At 33.6% G+C, this 22,491-nt stretch overlaps 1 protein-coding gene and 1 long non-coding RNA gene across 2 annotated transcripts; both read left to right on the top strand.

The window, feature by feature from the left end:
- The first annotated feature begins 5,634 nt into the window (after window positions 1–5,634).
- LOC137817571 (aldehyde oxidase GLOX) lies at window positions 5,635–7,825 on the top strand. Its single transcript, XM_068620854.1, has one exon. It carries the CDS (start codon window positions 6,005–6,007, stop codon window positions 7,607–7,609), a length of 1,605 nt encoding a protein of 534 aa, XP_068476955.1. The 5' UTR covers window positions 5,635–6,004; the 3' UTR covers window positions 7,610–7,825.
- A 12,343-nt stretch (window positions 7,826–20,168) lies between these two features.
- LOC137817572 (uncharacterized) lies at window positions 20,169–21,539 on the top strand. Its single transcript, XR_011081985.1, has 2 exons — window positions 20,169–20,324; window positions 21,223–21,539. It is a non-coding gene; the product is annotated as an uncharacterized lncRNA (long non-coding RNA).
- The last annotated feature ends 952 nt before the right edge of the window (window positions 21,540–22,491 follow it).

Raw genomic sequence — 22,491 nt, 5'->3', positions numbered from 1 at the left:
CCACACATATCGATCTACAACAATATAAAAGAAAATTTTCACTAATATCAATCAATAAAACGGTATCGAGTAAACGATGTTTCGATCCCAATCTACACTAATGAGAGAATACGAAAAGTAAATATATAGATGCTAAAGATAAAAAAATTAAAATTTTAAATTCTTACATTTTAAATAAAATTTGAAATTCTATAATTATAGATAATTAAGTTAATCTCATAAATTTCTAAACTTTTTTAATATTTTAATCAAACAACATATTCTATATTAAAACATTTTATATTCTCAGTGAAAATAAATTGCATTCTACAAGCTTTGCATCGAAATGCAATATTAAATTTTTGGCTTATGTTTCAATTCCCTTTAGAAATCTGAATTCCATGCTTAAACTGAGTAGCAAAGAAGTATAATTAAACTCATGTTTGTGTGTTTAGTTTTACGTTAAATATCAATGTGAATCATGTTACATAATTAGAGAACCAACATAATAAGATTTATTAAGGTAAAATAACTATTTCATAATTCTTTAGAATATATTATATTATAATAAAATAATAATTTATTTAAATATCAAGTGAATGTAACCGTTTCGAGATATCATTTTTAACATAATAACGAATGTTAATGTTTGTGATTTTTGTTGTGACACATGTTTCATAGAGAAAACGCAGAAGCAAACATAAAAATGTGATTTTGGGTGATTTAAAAAATGTTTCAAATTTTCAATTGTAATCCATGATTAAAAACAATATATAGTACGTCATTAAAAATTAAAAACATGTCTTAAATAATAGTTTAAACAATATTATTGAACCAAAAATCCAATTCCCTTTTTCAAGAATCTCATTTTTTTTGCGAGAGAGAAAAAGTAAAAAAAGAAAAAAAAAGTAGATATTAAAAGGGATGAGGAGTGGGGGAAGAATCCCATTCTCTCTAATTTCCCTCATGATCTTCTATTTTCATTTCCACTTCTTCCATCATATTGCATCCATGTTCTTTATACAACACTCATCGTTATTCTCTCCTTCATCTCATTTCCATCATGACATTCATCGTTGAAGCATGACTTTAATATTTTAAACCATGAATCAAAATTTAAATTTATAATAGTTATTTATTTAATTTATAATAGCATACCTCTTGGAATGGTAAATGGTTTTCTTCTACCTGTTTATCAATCATTGTAGGGGTTCCTTACGGTTCTAGAAGTTCTTTGGTGACCAAAGTTTCCCAAGCAGAGAATGATAGCAATTGGATTATTCCCTCTACTCTTTAACATGTAAATCATTATTTTGATGATATCATTATTGGGCAGAAGAATGATACTCCCAATTGGACTCTGGATGACTCTGGAAATTTCACTCAAATCTGCTAGGAAGTTCTTCTTGGATCCCAGAGTTCCTTGTGATTTCAGTAAGCTTATTTGGTCTCAATATATTCCTCCTTATAAAACTTAGGTCATTTGGAAAGTTTTTCATGGGCAGCTTACTACTGTCCAACACATTCAGCATAGAGGTTTGCATATATGTTCTATTTGTACTTTTTGTGAAAGTAGGAATAATCCATTCAACACTTATTTTTTGAATGTCCTCATGCTTTGCATATTTGGAGATGAATACAACAAATTTTATCTAATGTTCATTTCTCTAATGTTGATGAACTCATTTCTTTTGTTAAAAGTGATGGTAGTCCTTTGGTTAATTTGATTAAACTTGTTGTGATTACTTTCTTTATTTGGATGATATGGTGTATGCAAAATTATGCTAGATTTCAGGTTAAGATTGACATTCCCAATGTCATTTCCCCTATTAAAGACTTCATTTGTTTGGTGGGTAATTCGTCTAAAAACTCCATGAGAATTATATGTTTGACTTCTATGTGCTTAAGTTCTTTGACATCAATACACGAAGTAGCAAAGTCCTTCATCCCCTTACTGATAGATGGCATTTCCTTTCTCCGACTTGGGTTAAAATTAATATTTATGGTGCTGTTAGGGGTTCTCCTAGCCTTGCTACTTGTGGTGCTATTTCTTATGGGAGTATGGGGAAGTTCATTGGTGGTTTCTCTACTTTCCTGGATATTCACAATGTTTTGGTTACGGAGTTTTATGGGGTGATTCATACTATTAAAGAAGCCAAAAAGATGAGGTTTCTATGTTTGTGGCTTGAATGCGACTTTGCCTTAGTTTGTGCTACATTACTGCTAAAACTAATGTTCCTTTGATCCTTCGTAATAGGTGGAACAAATGTCTTGATTATTGTGGGAAAATGATATTTAGAATTTTTCACATTTTTCGTGAAGGCAATGCTTGTGCTGACAAGCTTGTTAATTTAGGTTTCATTAGCAGAGAGAAATTTCATTGGTATAATAGACTTCCCTCCAACTCATTCTTAGAATTCTTTATTAATAGGTATAGATTACTTGAGTATCATTTATCTTACACTACAAGAAAATTATTAAATAAAAACTAATTTTAGAGATAAAAAAGAATTAGTTGCTATAGTAACCAAATTAGAGACCATTTTGGACACTAAAAAAAATTTTGGTTTCTAAATTAGTTTATATTATTGTTAAATGGTTTCTAAATTGGTATCTAATTAACTACCAAGGTTTTAACTACCAATTATTTAGACTCTAAATTTGGTAGCAAAAACTTTGGTAGCTAACTAGATACCAATTTAAAAACTATTTAACAATAATAGAAACTATTTAGAAACAAAAAAAAAATGAGTCTCCAAAATGGTTTCTAATTTGGTCACTATAGCAACTAATTATTTTTTGTCTCTAAAATTAGTTTCTAATCAATAATTTTCTTGTAGTGTTAGGTTGTTTTTTTTATGGATTTTGGTCTTGTCTTCCATATTTATTTATATTTTCTTTATTTATTTATTTTAATAATATTATTTTCATATGGTGACATATTGTTGAAATTTGAGGTCTCATTCTAGTTGATATATCAACTTTTTATAATAATATGATAATTTTTTATAAAAAAGAGTAAATTATGATTAATATTTTTTCTAAAGGATGAAATGGTTATCAATGCAAGAAAGACTAATTTGATCATGAAAATTAAAGTTACTTGAATATTATTTTTTTGGAATTTTTTTTAAAAGTAAAACACATATACTTGACAAAGTATTATAATAATATAATAATACAAACTATTATAATAATATAATAATATTTTAAATTTAAAAATAAATTAAATATAATTAAAATATTAATTTATTAGAATGTCAGGTATATTTTTTTTACTGTGTAAGGTATCAACATATCAATATCCTAAATTTTTTTCAAGTTGAAAAGGTGAAACCGATTCTCCAACGTCAAATCAAACCCTCTATTAAACATGATACAATGATTTATTTATTTATTTAATTCATCCTATACATGGCAATTTCTTCTCCTCCACTTTTCTTTCTTCCATTTGGATAACAATAACATCGATTGATTTGTCCTTACTCCATAAAAAACCAAACCATATAAAGTAGCAACGTAGGTAAGCACCACCAAAACAACGTTGTGTTGCTATGTATAAAATATAAAACAAAACCACTTTGTGTTCTTGTTCCACTTGCATTAAGGTGTCCAAATTCCCCGATATTCGCTTTTTCCATCTTCAACTTAACCATGTTATCTATTTCCAGAGCAGTGGCAAAACCCGTCGAACAAATTGCACTCATGCTTTATATCGATATAACCTCTCGGGTGTCTACCTTATCACTGGAAAATCCAACAATCTATTCATTGTACAACTGCATCTCCTCCTCTAGAATTCTCATTCTTTTGTAAGTTTTCCAGTATAATTAAGATGTCTACCGAACTCCTCTGATCAATCAACGACGAGGGTTGTAATCCTCGCGCCCCTCCTCTCTTCTCGGTTCATCCCTCTTCGAGGGGAATGCTTCATGCTCCTTCCTTTGCCTTACATGTACTTGCGAAGGTTCCTTTGCCCTGCACGTACTTGTGAAGGTGTCCATCTTGGATAAGCTCCTCAATTGTATCCTTCAGCGCTTGACACTCTTTGGTCGTGTGCCCTATGTTGCGATGGTATCTACACTTACGTGTAGGGTCAGCGCTTTCAGGACTTAGAACTTTCCTCGGAGTCGGTATGAGGTCAACACTCAGAGTTTTTTCCCTGTCAGCATTCAATAGTGTTTACCTCATAAATCTAGGGTCACGATTCTCCCTATACTTGTCACCCCGACTGAAATTGGATTGGCCAAGTCGCTCCCTCTCCTTCTCTTTTCCCTCATCTCCTCCTACCTCAATCCTAGTCTTGCACTCCCTCGGCTCTTCTAATTGCATGTACTTGACAGCTCTCTGTTTGAGCTTGTCAAGGTTCATAGCCGGCTTTTTGCACAAATTATTGGCAAATGGTCTTGGTCGTAGAGTTATGACCATATGATGCATGGCCACATCCGGACTTAGATTTTGAATGTTCAAAGTCACCTTGCTGAACCTTTCCATGAATAGGCTAAGGGATTCTCCCTTTTCTTGATGAATGTTGACCAAAGCAATCGAGGTCAGGTGATGCGGTCGGCTAGTAGTAGTCTATGGAATATGGTGGGAGCCTAGTAAACCAACTCAATGTTCCTCCCTTCAACGATGTTAGAAACACTCGGCATAAAACAACGTTATCCGAGGTATGCAAGCTCATTTCGTCGTAACGATCAATGTTAAGTCCCTTCCACGTGAGGGGCAACTGTTCTCCCATCACATAGGTGTCTTCTTGTTATATTTAGAGTCTCAGTTGTGTAGAACGACTTGTTGAGTCGAGACTCCTCCACGGTCTCCTTAGGACGAGTGAGTGTCAGATCTGCCAATGAATTAATAGGTGGACCAGCCTAAGATGTTCCATCCTGGCGACCGGACTCAGAGGATGGAGCTCCATCGGTCAACTTCTTTTTTATTTGCTCATTCTTCTTTCGGCTCCTTTCGAAGAGCTTGTCTCCTCATTCTTCTTTTTCATTTCTATCATCTCCCTTTGCAGAGCCATTAGCAATGCCATTTGCTCAACATCCAATCTTCTAACTCGTCATGTTCCTTGTTGACACCATTTTACTCCTCTTTCTCTTTCTTCAAATTTTCTCGACCGCACGGTGGACGCTAATTATTCTCGTGCAAAAAGAGACTAAGAGAACTATTACCTCTTTTCTCGGTCGGTCGATCACCTTCCTTCTTTCTTCACTTCACTAAGTAACTGTTTCTCCTTGAACCACTCTCGTTATTCCTAAACCACTAGTTTCCATTCCTTCGCAAGCTCTCAGTTGTGATGGTACATGCAAAATGTACTCCGACGCTCAATAAGTACTTAGTATTCGGTGTTCGATTCAATTAATGCGCGATAATAACGTATATTTTCCTCAAAACCTGTGCCTATTGATGTGATTATCATACCCATTTTTATTGGATTGAATTAATGTTGAGATAATAATTAAGAGCACATTATTTAATATTTAATCACTATTTTAATATTGTTAATTTTCTATCAAAATTAATGGATTTGGTGAAGTCGATCCACATAAACCGGATAGTGAAACCCCTAGTATTTGTTGAGTTCCCAGTAGTAAAAAAGTATTCCTCGTCTTTGATGGCCTAAGTTAACTATAAAAAGTAAGAAAAAAAAGAAGTAAACCACATATAAGGAGAAAAAAGTGTTTGCAAGTACAGTGAAGCAATTCAATTTGGTTTAGGAAACTCCACTTTAACTAACCTCTTCCTACAGTGGGCACTTACTTTCAGTGTGACCTCACCTGTCCACAACAACGACCCCAATTCTTGTCCCCTTACACATTCATTCATCATACGTAACACTAATAACTAATAATGCACTGAACAACATAACACAACACTGCACGCTAATACGCAGTAACATTGCAGTTTTGGATCACAATTTGCGAGTACCACTTCCATTCTTTCTATAATAATTAGAGTGAAAACTTCACTTCACTCCACTCCACTCTACTATGCTCCACTAATCCACTCTCTCTCTCTCACCATGGACAATTTCTCTGCTTACCTGTCATGCTTTCTCCTCCTCCTCCTTTTTCTCTCAGACGCACGTGCCGACCTCCCCGGCTCCTGGGAGATCCTCGTCTCCGACGCCGGCGTCGCCTCCATGCACACTGCCGTCACGCGCTTCAACACGGTCGTCCTCCTCGACCGGACCAACATCGGCCCCTCAAGAAAACTCCTTCCCAAGGGCCACTGCCGCTACGACCGGAACGATGCCCTCTTAAAGCGCGACTGCTACGCGCACTCCGTCCACCTCGACCTCCAAACCAACCAAGTCCGTCCTTTGAAAATCCTCACCGACACGTGGTGTTCCTCCGGCCAGTTCCTCCCCGACGGCACGCTTTTGCAGACTGGCGGCGACCTCGACGGGCTGAAAAAGATCCGATTGTTCAGCCCGTGTGACGCAACCGGGTTGTGCGACTGGAAAGAGCTGGATGACGTGGAATTGGCGGAAGGTAGATGGTACGCCACTAACCAGATTTTACCGGACGGATCGGTGATTATAATCGGCGGAAGAGGCTCAAACACCGTCGAGTTTTTCCCTCCGCGCAAACACGGTGCCGTTTCATTTCCCTTTTTGGCTGAAACGGAAGACACGCAGATGGATAACTTATACCCTTACGTCCACCTCCTTCCAAACGGTCACCTTTTCGTTTTCGCCAACACCAGGTCGGTGATGTATGATTTCACGCGCCACGTCATCGTCAAGGAGTACCCTCAATTGGAGGGCGGTCCGCGGAACTACCCTTCGGCAGGGTCCTCCGCGATGCTGGCTTTACAAGGGGACTACTCAACGGCGGAGATTGTTGTGTGTGGCGGCGCGCAATACGGTGCGTTTTTGCTGCGGAGTACGGACACCCCGGCGCACGGTAGCTGCGGGCGCATATCAGCTGTGAATGAGAATCCGAAATGGGAAATGGAGAACATGCCGTTCGCGAGAGTAATGGGGGATATGGTGATGCTTCCAAACGGCGACGTTTTGGTTATCAATGGAGCTATGTCTGGGACACAGGGGTTTGAGTCTGCTAGTAATCCCTGTTTGAATCCCGTTCTGTACAGACCGGACCAACCGGTTGGGTTGCGGTTCATGGTTTTGAACCCTGGCACGGTTCCAAGAATGTACCATGCAACGGCCAATTTGTTACCCGACGGAAGGGTTCTTCTTGCCGGAAGTAACCCGCATGTTTTGTACCGGTTCGATGCTGAGTATCCGACCGAGTTACGAGTGGAAGCGTTTTCGCCGGAGTATTTGTCGCCGGACCGGGCCAATCTTAGACCGGTCATTGAGGAGGTGCCCGAAACGGTGCGCTTTGGGGGGAGTTTCGATGTTGTGGTTTCGGTGCCTTTGCCTGTGGTTGGGATTGTGGAAGTGAATTTGGCGAGTGCCCCCTTCTCCACGCACTCGTTTTCGCAGGGTCAACGTTTGGTCAAACTTGCCGTTTCCTCCGCCGTACCGGACGGCGATGGTAGGTACCGGATCGGCGTGACTGCGCCACCGAGTGGGACAGTGGCGCCGCCCGGGTATTACATGGCCTTCGCGGTGAACCAGGGCGTGCCAAGCATTGCAAAGTGGATACACGTGGCGTAGATTTGAAGCAACGAAGTTTGATGCGTATTTGAAAATTTTAAAAATTAAAAATTAAAATTGTATTTAATTTAATTTTATTTACCTTTTTTTTGGGCAAGTGGAAGATTAAAATTTAAAATTGAGATTATGCAATTGTTAATAGGCAATGGCAATACTGCTATTAAATTGGAAAGTATGTTTAATGGGAATTTAGCAATGAATTATTGATTTAATGAATACCGAACTACTGCTATATGATGTTTATCCATTTATCTTTAATAAACACAATTTTAATTCAGAATTATCACATTTAATTATTAAATGATTTGAAAGTGCTAATATTTGATGATATTATGTAATTCAAAGAAAAATTATTAATAAATATGGTCTATATTGTTAAAAATTAATAAATGTATCTATTTAGAATGGATGAAAATCTTATTAATTACTTTATAATAATATGAAAAGAAAATTAAGAATTAAAGTGTATGGAAGTTTCATTCCGTGGTCCTGATTCCAAGCTAAAAAGTAGTAGTTGTTTTTTAGATAAAGCAATTGTGGGAGGTGTCAAACAATAATATCAATTATACTCTTTCAATGATCGCATATCAAAGAGAAATGAGACGAAGAAAAAATAAATCAATTATAGATGAAAGAAATAATGACGAACATTGTCTCACATATTTTTTTTATAATTATATTTTCCTTTTAATCCTTACACTTTATTTTTTTTTCTACTTTTTTTTTAATTTTTGTTTATAAATGTAAATAAATGTATCAATCGAGGTTGAAGAATTCGGTAACACCAGGCTGTCGAATTGATTATTATAAATATCTTAAAGATAAAAATATATACGATTAAGATAAAAATATATGATAAATTAGATAATTTTATTTTTATAATCATGTGCTGGGAGGTTCGTATGGTTGTCATTGGATCGACCGACACCATAAATTTAATTATGTTTAAACAGAGTTAATAAGGCTAATCAACAATCAAGAGTTAGGTAATGTATTTCTAAACATGATCCAAATTTTCTAATTGCATAATAGGAAAGGCTTGTCATAACATTATGAATAACACAGATTACAAGAATAAGGTACGTCAATATACAATATTGAGCATATCGAGTGTCGATTACTAAATTTGACTTGAGCGTGAGAGTGTCTTCTGCAGGTACCATTCAAACCGGGATTACGAGAAGACTAAGAGGTGGAACGAGTGAAAGAGAGGAAGAGAGGAAGGAGCTTGTTGGGAAGGAAACTGGAGTGTGATCCGACCGACCAAAGAAGAATAGGAGTAGTCTCAATCATTCTCTAGGCCCCAACTTCGTTCGAGAACAATACACATACGGTCATTAATAATATAGTATATTATAAATTGTGAATAAATACATTGGATAAAACAAAAAATATGTCATTATTATAACAATAATAGTTTCCAAATATCAAATACTCACTTGAGTGTAGAAGAACTTTTTATCGATGTGCTCTCGATTGATAATCAAAACCTGAATATAAGAGAAAGAAAAGAAAGAGAAACACCATAAAAGAAGAATCAGTTATCCATCCAAGAAACAAATATTATCCAAGACCTTTACAAAGACAATAAATATACAGATATACTGGTCGAGTCTGAACGACTGAATACGGCCAGAATCGACCGACACGACCAAAGTCATTAAGCCTAACAGAAGATTAACCAAACCAAACAGTGAGTAACATTAGGTAATACACTCTTAACCATGATCCAAAACCCTAATCCGGTCCAGTAATAAAGGGTCCATAATATCATATAAATAGTCACAAATTTTGAGAATAAAATACTTCATCATCACACATTAATTACACTGAGTACTGAATAAGATTTCACTTGAGCGTCAGAGTGTATTTTGCAGGTAACATCCGAGCTTGAAATTTACGAGAACGAGGAGGAAAAACGCGAAGGAAGAATTACGAAGCTATTCCAAGAAGAAAAGAAATAACCATAGACCCACCCTGAAAAAAAAAATCATTCTCTTAATTCCAATCCTATTCGAAACCAAATTAATTATTCATCTAAGAAATAGATATTATCTAAGAAGTTTACAAATAGAATAAATATATCGTGTCCAAAATATAGTTTATAATCCATCCCACAAACAAATATTATTTAAGCCGTTTACAAAGAAAATAAATACATAGGTGTAAAAAATATAGCTTATATAAATACATAGGTGTCCAATATATAGCTTATAAATATATAGGTATTCAAAATATAGCTTTGAATATATGGATGGGGCTTAGATGACTGTGTGGTCGTTTCTTACTCAAATCTATAAACAATGCACTAAGAAAGTTCCACTTGCCGCCACAATTGATTGTGCATGTGCTCCTTATGCATCCTATCTTCTCTTTCTCATTTCTAAAGTTGAAATATTTTATTTAAATTTGATTTTTACCCTTTTTTAAAATTTTAAAAACATAAATTATAGAAGTATATAAATAATACAAAATGCGATATTTTTATTATATGTAAAAAGATTATGATAAAATTAAATAAACTATTTTTTTATAATCCATTATAGATTTGGAGAAAAATATATTAAAGGAAAATGATGAATTATGTGAAATTTTTATTTTAAAATTGAAACAAATTTGTCGATAAGAAAAAAAGAAATGTATAATTACCTTATCCATCCCTACATTTTGGGACGATATTTAATTTAGTATAGTTGTTTTTAAAAAAATCAATTTAGTGTATGTGTTTTTAAAATGTATTCAAAATGGTCATTTTTGTTATGTCGCACCAAAGGTCAACTGGTACTTATGTGGCAGAGAGAAGTGGGATTGGTTTAGTGTCAGGTGTCAAGTGACGTGGATAGTTAAATTAGTTTAGTGAAAAATGAATTGGGGGTTAGGGTTTCTGAAATTTGAATTGTGGGTTACGAATTTTCAATTGTAAGCAGGGTTGAGGGAATGTTGCAACTAGTGAACTGCAACAACTTTGGTTTTGCTAACATTGAGACTCTCAGGGTCAAGGTTCCTAACTTTCTCGGTCGTTCCGTCATAACGATTTCTATTGCAACCTTTCCACTTATTTGGAAGTGGGACTCCGATTATGGAGTCGGTAAAAGGGTGTCGGTAGAGCGAGTCTAGGGTACCGATCATGGGGATCGACTTGTTTGGACAGGACTCGCCGTCCACCTCTTGAGTTTGGACTTTGTCCTTCTCAACAGTCTTGGGGCCGGTGGGGGTTGTGAAGGACCTCCCAACAAGATTGGTCGGTCCAATAGATGGTCCTTCTTCCACGAACTTCTTCTTCATCTCTTCATTCTTCCTTTGGAGAGCTAGGATCTCCTCCTCGTTCTTCCAAGTTATCTCTTCATTCCTTCTCTTCATCTTAGTCATCTCTCTTTACAGAGACATTAACAAATCCATATGCTCAGCTTTGTACATTCTTTCGCTAGCCATGCTTTGGGTTGATACCATCTACTTTCTTCTTCACGCTAATTCTCTTAGCCCCACGGTGGGTACCAATTGTTCTCAAACGGGATTGGAACCAAGAGAACGATTCGAACGGGGTCGATCGGTCGGTTTGTACTTTTGTTCCTCTCCAAGCAAGCTCCTTACACTCCTCTTCTCACTCTACTCCTCGGCCTTCACATAGTCCAGACTCGGATGGTACCTGTAGAAGACACTCAGACGATCAATTCAGTAAAGGACTCGACTCTCGGTTGTCAGAGCACTGTGAATAATGACGTACTTGATTCTTAGAATTTGCGCTATTTATATTACCTTAATGGGCATTCGTTGGTGGGTCGGATTAGAAAATTAACTCGTGTTTAGGGTTGTGCTAAGTAACCTTTAATTATGGATTAACCCTGCTGACTTGGTTAGCCCATGAATCAGTCGACATCGTGTTACCACACGACCTTCCTTATCGTAGATAAATAATCAATTGGTTTGAAATTCTGACCGACTCAGAGTGCTCGATCGACTATACCAGTACAATAAACATTTAACCCTCAGTCTCTTTTTATATTGGAATAGGAGGAGTTTCATTAGTATAATTATTTTTATTTAAGAAACATCAAATTTATTTTTCAATCTTTACTTTAAGCGCTGATCACTTATCAATAATAATAGGGAAAATTACAGCAATCAAAATAACACAATTTTAAATGATAAAAATAATTGAACATATTTTTCTTACACAGGGAAAGAAACAATTCGTCCTCTCTCTTTTATATGTTTTTTTTTTCAATTTGGTTGTCGGTATTCAGTTTCGGTGTACAGTTTTGATGAATGATAAAATACTATAATGATTTTGTGTAATAGATGTCAATAAATATATACATTGACATTATATTGATTATTTTATTTATAAGAATAAATTGAATCCTCTTATATTTTTAGTCTGAAATATCACGATTTTGTTGTTAATATTATAATTTGATTTTATTTTTAATCTCCTCAAAACTTGTTGGTACGGGATTAAACTGAGATTTAAGCATTTTGGTTGGTATGTGTTATGTAGTACACATATACAAATGAATTATTATTAAAATAACTGAGTTCAATAATTACACTCTATGTGAAACCTATTATTACTTGAGATTACTTGAAAATTAAGCTACTTACATTCGAAAAGAGATAAGAGAAAAAAATTAGTATGAGAACTTTTTGCTTGGTCATTATATATTTTATACTCCTTTTCACGTCTTAGTTAAATGTCTGCATAATTGAGTTGCATCCACTCTATGGTAGCTTTCGGCAGCATGATTTTCAAAACACTTATAAATGCTAGTCATCATTATTCATAATATTGACCTCACATTGCATTTATTTTGGAGTTGGTATATAAATATTAGTAAAAAATTATATTTATTTTTATTTTCAATACTCAATGATAAGAGATTTGTATGATATTTTTATCTCCATTTAGGAATATATTCGTAGTTTGTACTTATCGATATATTTATCAAAATATTTTTTAAAAATAAAAAATAAAGTAAAGAAAATATGATGTTATCTATAATTCTTGTCAAAAAAACATTTTTTTTTCTTCCGTATAAAAAAACAATAAATAATTATAATTACTTAATTCTTGAAAAGAGTATCAAATAAATTGAGAATATCTTATAATATTAATAAAAATTTATATGTATTTTTTTTCAATATTTAATAGGTATGAAATTTATATCATATCCATATCTCCAAGTAATGAATATATTTTGTCCATGTGTTTGTCTTCATCGAAAATTTATTAAAAAAATTTAAAAATGAAAATAAAAATCAAAGCAAAAAATTATAATATAATTTATAACATACTAAAAAAATACATATTTTCTTCTAGTCAAATAACAATAAAAAATAATAATTACTTAACTTTTGAAAATAATAACCCATCATACAAATACTCATATGATTATCATTAAATATCAGATGACACGTGTGGTAGTGCCAAAAATTATATTATTTATTTATTTTAATTATCACACACAAAAAAAACTGTTGGTGATTGTGTATGTAAAAATAGGTGGTAAATAGTAGAAACACTGGGCCGAAGGTATGGACAAAAAACCTGATGATGAAAATATAAAAATCATGCTGTAAATAATAAAAAAAGTAGATGAAAGTTATAGACCCAGACTTTTCAAAAACAAAGTGAAGGTGCATATATGAAAAACGAGTGGCAAATAATGAAGATGCTAGTCCAAATGAATGGGCCCATATTTAAGAATAAACTAAGACTGTTTCTTCCTGCACCTCCATATCTTCTTCTGGCACCTCCATACACAACATGAAAATACATTTTTATCCTTCTTGTGTCACCCCCAAGAATAACTTCCGGATTATGTAATCCGGAAACGCATTTGAAAAAAGACTTCCGGATTACATAATCCGGAAGTTAAAAAAGACTTCCGAGTTATGTAATCCGTAAAGTAATCATGCATCTGAAAAAAGACTTCCGGATTATATAATCCGGAAGGTAATTACAAATTTCAAAAATAACTTCCTGATTATGTAATCCGGAATATTACAGAGGGACATTTTTGGAAATACGAAAATCTATGAAGGTGAGAGAAGAAGGTATGGAGGTGCAGGAAGAAGCAACCATAAACTAAATAGGGAGTGATCCCTACCTGTACCAAAAATTGACACCTAAAATGGGGCAGCAAACACATAACAGAGAAAGGGCTGCTTCTTCCTGCACCTCCATATATTCTTCTCCCACCTCCCTACATTTTCATATTTCCAAAACTATCCTTCAGTAATATTTTGGATTATGTAATCCGGAAATCTTTTTCCAAATTTGTAATTAGCTTCCGGATTATATTATCCAGAAGCCTTTTTTTCATATGCATGATTAGTTTCTGAATTATGTAATCCGGAAGTCCTTTTCAGCTTCCGGATTACATAATCCATCCGGACTACATAATCCGGAAGATATTTTATGGGGGTGGCATAAAAAGGTTAAAAACAAGATTCCAAAGTACAACCAAAATTGAAAGTTGAAGATAAATAAAAACAAAAACTACTTAATATTACGTGACAAAAAGACAAAACAAAGTTGTGTATTAATATCTTTCTAATTTGAAAACTTTTATTTTACAAGTTACAAGAATAATGGTATCAGTGTCCAAACATTAAGAATCATGTAGTTGATTATACATAATTGGTGATGAACCTGTACAGAAATCGGGTTCTCTAAATTATTGCACTGAAATGGAGGAAAGTGAAAACAAAGTGGTAAAGAAACGAAGTGAGTAGGGTGGTGTATGGTGGTTTTCTTTCAGAATGTTGATGCTATGAACATGCAGGCACACACAAGAATACTGATGCAGGCACATACCTCTTTCTGCACCTTTCTTTCCTCTTCTCCTTTTCCACTCTTTCTTTGGTTTTTCCTTCTTCTACGTGCCCCTAGCCCTTCATGAAGCTGCCTATATATAGTGAAAGGGGTAGGGTTTTGAGCTCTCACGAAAGAGAAAAAGGCAGTGTGATTATGGTGGCAGATGCACTGTGCTAGTTCGAGATCCCATGAGATCTTCAGAGTGGGTGGAGTCGTGTTCTCTGTCTTCTATGTATGTATGCATGGTGGTGTTATTTTTAGGGTTTTTTTTAGTAGTACGAGGTTTCTTTTTCATCAAAATGGAATTATTTCTATGAGATTGGAGAAGTCATGAGAACACGGTATGATTTTATTGAAAGTAAGTTACGTGAAGTCAAGGTGACACTTTTCTCAATAATTATGTTTGAACTAAAATTATGTTAATTTGTTGTTACTTCACTTTAATAAGATAAAAATTGTGTCACTTTGTCACGATTTTCTGATCTTATAATATTTTAAAAAAAATCATATTTTAATAATAAGGGAAAAAAATTGTCTCATGTTCGTAAAAAGTTTTTACGTGTGGTAGCAACAACTACTGGTAAAAAAAATATATTTTACAACGGTTATTTTAAACTTATTACATTGATTTTGTCATAGATATAAATACCAATAATGTAAAAAGTATATCATTTTACATCATTTTTTTAACCGATGTAAACTATACAAATATTACATTAGATTTAAGTAGTAACCAATATAAAATAACAAATTTATGATGTAAAAAGGTGGAGTTTTTACATCGGTTCTATAGAACAACTGCTGTAATATGTTACATTGGTTATAAAGAATAACCACTGTAAATGTGCCAACATAGGGATATTACATCGGTTCTAAAGAACAATCGTTGTGATATATCACTTTTTATATGGGTTAATCCATGAGCTAATGTAATATATTATGTTTTTTTTATAAATAATTTTGATTAATTTATTATTTTCCTAACCTGTTGTTCTCGCTGGTTGACTTTCTCTTCGGTTGACTTGAGTGGAAAGCTCCGCTTCTAACTTGACTCCTCTAGATTCTGTTATGCATATTCTCGTTGCACTGGAACGTGGCTCTGTTCGGTACCTGTTGATCACACTCCGACGATCAAGTCAGTAAGAGCTTACGCAAATAAGATAAGTATTCAGTTTCAGTCTAGTATTCAGAAACAACGTACCTTTACCTGGGGTCTCAAGCCCCTTTTATAACTTACTCGTTTAACAACTTTCACTCGTGAGAATATAATCTCAACCAAAAGTATATGTAACAGAAAAACATTTTGTTCATAGGCACCTTCACTCACGGTGCTATAATAGAAGAAAATCTTATACACCTTTATTCTCGAGTGCTCTCTACTTATTAACTTTATCTTTTCAATTAACAGCTTTATGCATATGTTTATTCAGTTAACAACGACAAATATATTGACGCATACACTTATCTATTAACATATACATATTTAACTAACAACCAATATATGACAAAACTTATTGTTTTAATTATTCTCCATCGAGATTACCAATATAACTGGGCCAAACTCATAACTCGCGCTTTGGACCCAACAACCGAGCTGACCTACACGCAAGCTCAAATCGAGGTCTCGAGCACTCCTCTCCGGTACACAAGCTTCCCAGGCTCGAGCTGAGCTTGGCTAAGCGCAGAGGCTTTTGAGTTCTTTGGCGGCTGACCTGACGGTTTTTCAGTGGGTAGGTGTAACGCGATGCACGAAGCGTTTCTGAGGTGACGTCTCACCATACTCAATCCAAAGCGTACACGTGGCATCCTCATCAACGATGAGAAAGCGTTACCGCTTGGCATTCCCAACGTTCGAAAGCTTATTCTCATTTTATTGTTTTATTTCCCCAAAATCTCTAAAATCTCCTTTTCTCTTACCCTTATATAACCTTCACTCTCTAGAAACTCTTGCACTCTCAAAACTTCTTCCCAAAGCTTTCCTCTTCCTCTTGTGCCATCAAGATCTTCTACATCAAAGAAAACTTCTTTCTCTCACCCATTCATTGTAACATGTATTTCTTCTTTACCATTCTCCATCATCGAGCATTCATTTACCGATTATACTTCCTGAGCTCATCATCAAGCATTTCATATTATTAATCACATTACCTGAGTTGGGATTTTTTATGGATTCACCATTTTCTGTTGATGATTGTTTCTTACTTGCTGATCGTATTCTAGGAACTTCGATCATGCCTTCATTTTATTCTAAATTTGCTCATACTACTTGGTCGGAAAAATGTTTGTATTTGTTTTGCGTTTGTGTTTTAGATATAATCTGCAATGGATTACAAAATCTTGTATCGCTGGGCACCCCAAAACCTTTTAGATGAAACCTCTTCTTACACCTCGCATAAGCTTATCGTAACCTTAAGAAAAAATGGTTGTCATTTTGGTAAAGAGGATGATAGATTGAACATAGTTCCATGTAGGGAAGATGAGCCAATATACTGCGATGAATCCTCGGACCCTGAGGGTCCATTTTGTTTCTTCTACTCAATCGTTTTCAAAAAAGTTATTTTGCGTCTTCCCTTAACCATTTTTGAAAAAGAGTTGTTGACCGAGCTAAATGTGGCTCCTGCCCAGCTACACCAAAATAGATGGGCATTTATTCTTGCCTTCTCCATTCTTTGTTCCCAACTCGGCATTTCACCGACTGTGGAAGTTTTACTCTACTTTTTTTAGGCTAAACGTTTGGGCCACCAATTGTGGGTGTCTTTCAATGGTGTATCTGGAAGAGCTTTGCTCACCCTCTTCTAGTCTTCATATAAAAACTTTAAAGGTAAATTTCTAAAATTCTGATGTAAAACATAGTAACAAACATTAGGTATCAATCTAAATAACTTTTAAGAGAAATTAATGAAATATACTTGATAATTTTTTGAAAGGGCCTTAATCATATGTGTAGCCCATGCAATGAATATTCCAAGTGCCTCTCCACTAGTTTTACCTTCGTTATGGGCATTGGAACTGCAAAACTTGCGCATCTAACTTGTTCAATCACCACTCTAGTGAACCCATCTTGCATGACACGTTGTTCATAGTTGAACCTCTTGGATATACTCTCCTAATGGCCATTAGACAAGGAGGAACTTCTTCAATAAACAACCTACACCATTAGGAAATATCCGTGTGTGTTTCCTCCTCTTCTAAGTCATCGGCAGAACAACTACCTTTTGTGCTAACACGACCACGAGCAGGAAATACATTTGGCTTGACCGTATTTTGCTTTTAGGAGATACCCATGGACTTTAACCATGTTCGAACTCATGCCTCAATTCATCAGTACCTTGTGCTTTTATCTTCTCAGTTAATTGTGGTGTTAGTATCCGAGTCAACTGTGTAGCTAGTTGCTCCATCTTGACTCACATATCCTAGAGAATAGTTGGGGTGAGAAGTTGATCCAAACTACTATCACACACCCACACCAAAACCAACAATACGCACACAACCAAGGTGTTCTTTAGTGCTAATAGCGACAATCAATATGTCATTTCGACCTTGGCATACAAAACTTCCATGTGAGCTTTGCTCCATTGGGGCATCATGTACAAAATAATACAATATGTTAATCCCAACACTTGTGTTGAATTTTTTAACCTTCTCCTGTGTTGGCGTTTTGTTTCAATCTTACTAAATATTTTATTAGGATTATTATAGTATTGTCGAGTTAATAGACAAAATAATACTTATAAGATGATCTCATGATTGATCTTCTATGTGTTTTGATGATAAAAAAAACACTATGAGGTGTATTGTGAAATGACATAACTCATTCATGTGTAGTATAAGATCAAACAAAAACAAAAGAGAAAGTGAGCAAGACTCATTAGACGATGCAACAAGATAAAACTTGTGAGATGAAATAATAATAAATTTATAAAAATTGAAAATGAATAACTTACAACTATTGTTTATTTATTTCAGGCACTTAATGTTGGAAGTGATGCTTCATCACCAAACTAAAACATTGTAGAGTGAACAAGAAAAATTAAGACGTGTCTTGTATTGTGTCAAATGTTGAACAATGCCCCATCACCTAATCAAGTAATGGAAACAAAACTGATTAAGGAAGATGAGAAAACAAAACTAATTAGGAAAAATGGTTGTTATAGTTTGAACATATTATGATATTTAAAAATATTTTATGTATTTTCGTTGGTGTACTTTTGAACAACTATGTATCAACTTTGTTCTATTTTTGAATGCAATGAATGAATGTTTATTATAACTTTGTATAGTATTTAATTATTTTATTATGAAAACAGATTAAATTATATAACTAAATATGTTTAGTTGTTTAATTATGCAAAAAGATTTATTAAATAACAAGATTATAAAAACTGGTGGTTGAATTCCATTTATGTAGTACTCAAATTACGTGAGTTGAAATTGACGTATTATTTTTTACAATTTACTATAATACTGATAGTTAAAAATGTACATTATACTGTATATAATGGCGTTTACATGTGTCATGTTTTGCGTTGAAATCCTTTTCAGGGAAATAAATGGCGACAATTTTGACTATACATAAAAAGATTGTCACTTTATACAAAACGTTAAATGACAGGTGTTGTGACGGGTCGCATAAGTCCACCATATTAAACTTTGTGGTAGCCAGTTCTTTGGCGGTTTGAGGAATCACCACACGCGTTTGTTGTGACATTTGTAAACATCACTTTATATGAAAATAATCGTCACCACATACACGATTTTTTGTAGTGATATAGTTTTGATTAAGTTCTTAAATCAACAAGGCATGAAGTTGTGTCTAATAAATCTTTCTTGCGTTTTTTGCAAAATAAGGTTGAATCAATCTTTTCTCTTACAAAACCATTTTTTAAAGAAAATTGCTCAGTATGTTGTACCAAGTTTTGATCAAGACCTTACAAAGCCTTTTTTTATACTTAAAAACATGATTTAATTTTGAAGGATCTTCGAAATTAGGAGATTGTTTTATAAAGAATTCTTCTTTAATAAATTCATTAAGAAAAAATGATTTTGACATCTATTTAAAAAGGTTAAAGTTTTTATAGGAGACAAAAGATAATAAAATCCTCATAGCCTAGGTGCAAAGGTCGATGATGTATATACCTTACTAATTTTATTCATATTCTACCAATCTAGTTTTATTTTTCCTTCATCAAAGCGAAAAACCCAACATTTGATATGTGGAAGGAGAAACCAATGTCCAAACATTGTTTTAAAGTCTTTTATATATACAAGAATATTAAGAGTTTTATTATTTTTATCATTAATCTTCTTCTTCGAAATATATACTTTATATAGAGATTTATAAGACATATTATATTATAATATTATACCATAAATAGGTATCACTTAGAATAATTACTTGAAATCTTAGTCATTTAATTAAGGATTAATTAAAATAAAAATTTCTAATCTTAAAGGATAAAAAACAATTTTTGTAAATATTAAAATAAAAATTCGTTGATTCTACCAAAGATAAACACAATGAAGTTTTTGATTTATTATATGGTATAATAAAAAAGCAAACCCAATCAATCATGGTTACGTTTATTTCAAAGTACACGAAATGTAATATCTCACCACCATAGAATATTATTGGACGGCGAGTGATGAAAACGACACCAGCGTGGAACAAGCCGTAGTATAGGTTACGCCCCCTAGTGACGCAGGATCTTGACACGTGGACGTTCAAGATTTTCACAGACTCTCAACTTGTTCCTTATAAATTAAGGCCACGTTTGGTTGAAAGTCATTGGAACTGTGTGATTTTTTCTCTGTTCTGCAATAGTATTCTCTCTCTTTTTCCACTGTGAAAATGTCTGGGTGTGGGTGTGGAAGCAGCTGCAACTGTGGCAGCAACTGCAGGTAACGAATCCCTTTTTTTGGTTCTTTTAAAATAAGTTTTATCAACCTTTCAAAGTTTTGGTTTCATTTTTAACTATTTTGAATTAAATTCAACTTAATTTTTTGATTGAAAGCTAAACCCAGATTAAATGCTTTATTTTTCACCCTGCATGGTCTTCTTCTAAGAATAACCCTTTTTTTTGGTTGTGTATTTTGATTCCTTCAATGGATACCTGTTGGTTGAAACTTTTTAAATTTGCTTCTCTATTATTCTTTCAATATACATTTATGAAGATTTTAGATCAAATAACACACATAAAAATAGGCACAAAGTTAATCATAAGTTGATATTTCAAAATTGAGTTTTACTTAAATTCACATATTATTTAAAATTTATCATCACAAAAATTTAATAGACATATATATATATATATTTGCTTCTATGGTAGGAAATTCTATATCGATTAGAAATTAGAGTACTTCATAGTATATAAGTGGGTGCAAACTTTACTTTATAAGTTGATTTTATGAGATTGAGCTAGATTTAAAGTTCACTTCTTAATATGGTATCAGAGTCATTTTCGAGTATATCCTAACGAATGTTTGTTGGACTTATCGGACCGTTATTGAACTATCCATAATATGTTATTCCATGAACTATCACTATCAGCATGGGGTGTGTTGGAGATTCCACATCAACTAGAGATTAAAACATTTCATAATATATAAGTGGGTACAAACCTCACCTTATAAGCCGGTTTTATGAGGTTGAATTAGACTTAAAATACATTTCTTAATATTTATTTTCTTAAATAATCTCACTAAAATTGACTCTTATCTCAACATGTTTATTTATTTATTTGATTTTGCTACATTTCTTAACAAACCTAATGTTTATTGAATTTTGAATGTGTGGCAGTTGCAACAAGTACTCTTTTGACTTGAGCTATGCTGAGAAATCAGAGAGTCTAGTTTTGGGTGTTGCGGCTGCGAAGGGCCAATTTGAAGGTGGTGAAATGGGTGTTGGTGCTGAGGACGGTGGCTGCAAGTGTGGATCAAGCTGCACTTGTGACCCATGTAACTGCTAGAAGGTGAAGATGGAAGCTTAAAGCAGAGATAGATTGTAATATATGTATCAAAATACACGCTTCATAATAACAGACATGTCTTGTGTTTGCTTCCATCGTCTTTGGTTTGGAGTTTCAGAATAAAGTGGTCATGGTTTACCTTTTACAACTTCAGAAGTTCTGAAATTTGTTGCAGGTGTTTTATGCTATGGTTACTTTGTGTTTGTTTGTATTATATAAACATATGTAATTTGAATCATCAATGTATCTCTGCTCATAAATGAATGGTGTTATATGAATAAAATGTTTGTTGCTTTCATGTTTAGCACAGCCTCAATAATGCTTCATTTAAATATATTAAATGTTATTAGTTGAAATTAGTTAGAAATGTTATTATGCATAATGTTGCAAAGTAGTATACTATTACCATGTATTATTATCATAAAAGTTAAATTCAATTTGCATATTTTTAATGAATTATATTTTGGGATTTTTTTTAGAGAATAACAGGCTGCAATTCAAATTTAAACTTTCACAAGAGAGAAAGAAAAAGAAGTTTTTACACACATAGAAGGTGATATATTAAATATGCATAAGGAATTAAATGTGTTAGTAGCATTATAAAATTGGATTAATAATATCTCTACTTGTAATGGAAATCATATTTTAGATGTCACTTTCGCGATAATAATATTGTTCGATTTTTGTTGGGATTTCCTTTGATGACAATAGGATGATATTTTAGTAGAGTTATTTTTGTTAGACTTTTTTATTTTATTTTGTCGATGAACTGGACGAAGTATATTAAAACATTGAATTTCAAAGGGTGAAAATAAGATATGCTGAGTTTATTGTCCTTCCTCAATTCATATAAGGAGTTTTTTTTTAGGGTATAATGTAAATTTTATTATGTAAATAACAAGTTGTGTTAATGGTTTATTTTAAAAACATTTAGTAGTGAAGTTAGAGGTCAATATTCACTACAAAAAATTGCATTTGCTTAAAAAACAATTCATAGGCAATGACAAAAATCCATCAATAATAAATTATCCATGGATTATTAACAGGTCAAGATTTGTGGATAAATTTCCCACAAATTTTTATTTGTGGGTAAACATAAT

This window comes from Phaseolus vulgaris, unplaced genomic scaffold (assembly GCF_000499845.2).
Source record: "Phaseolus vulgaris cultivar G19833 unplaced genomic scaffold, P. vulgaris v2.0 scaffold_162, whole genome shotgun sequence".
Classification (NCBI taxonomy): Eukaryota; Viridiplantae; Streptophyta; class Magnoliopsida; order Fabales; family Fabaceae; genus Phaseolus; species Phaseolus vulgaris.
Note: the sequence above shows the minus strand (reverse complement) of the source record. Positions and strands in the feature narration are given on the sequence as shown.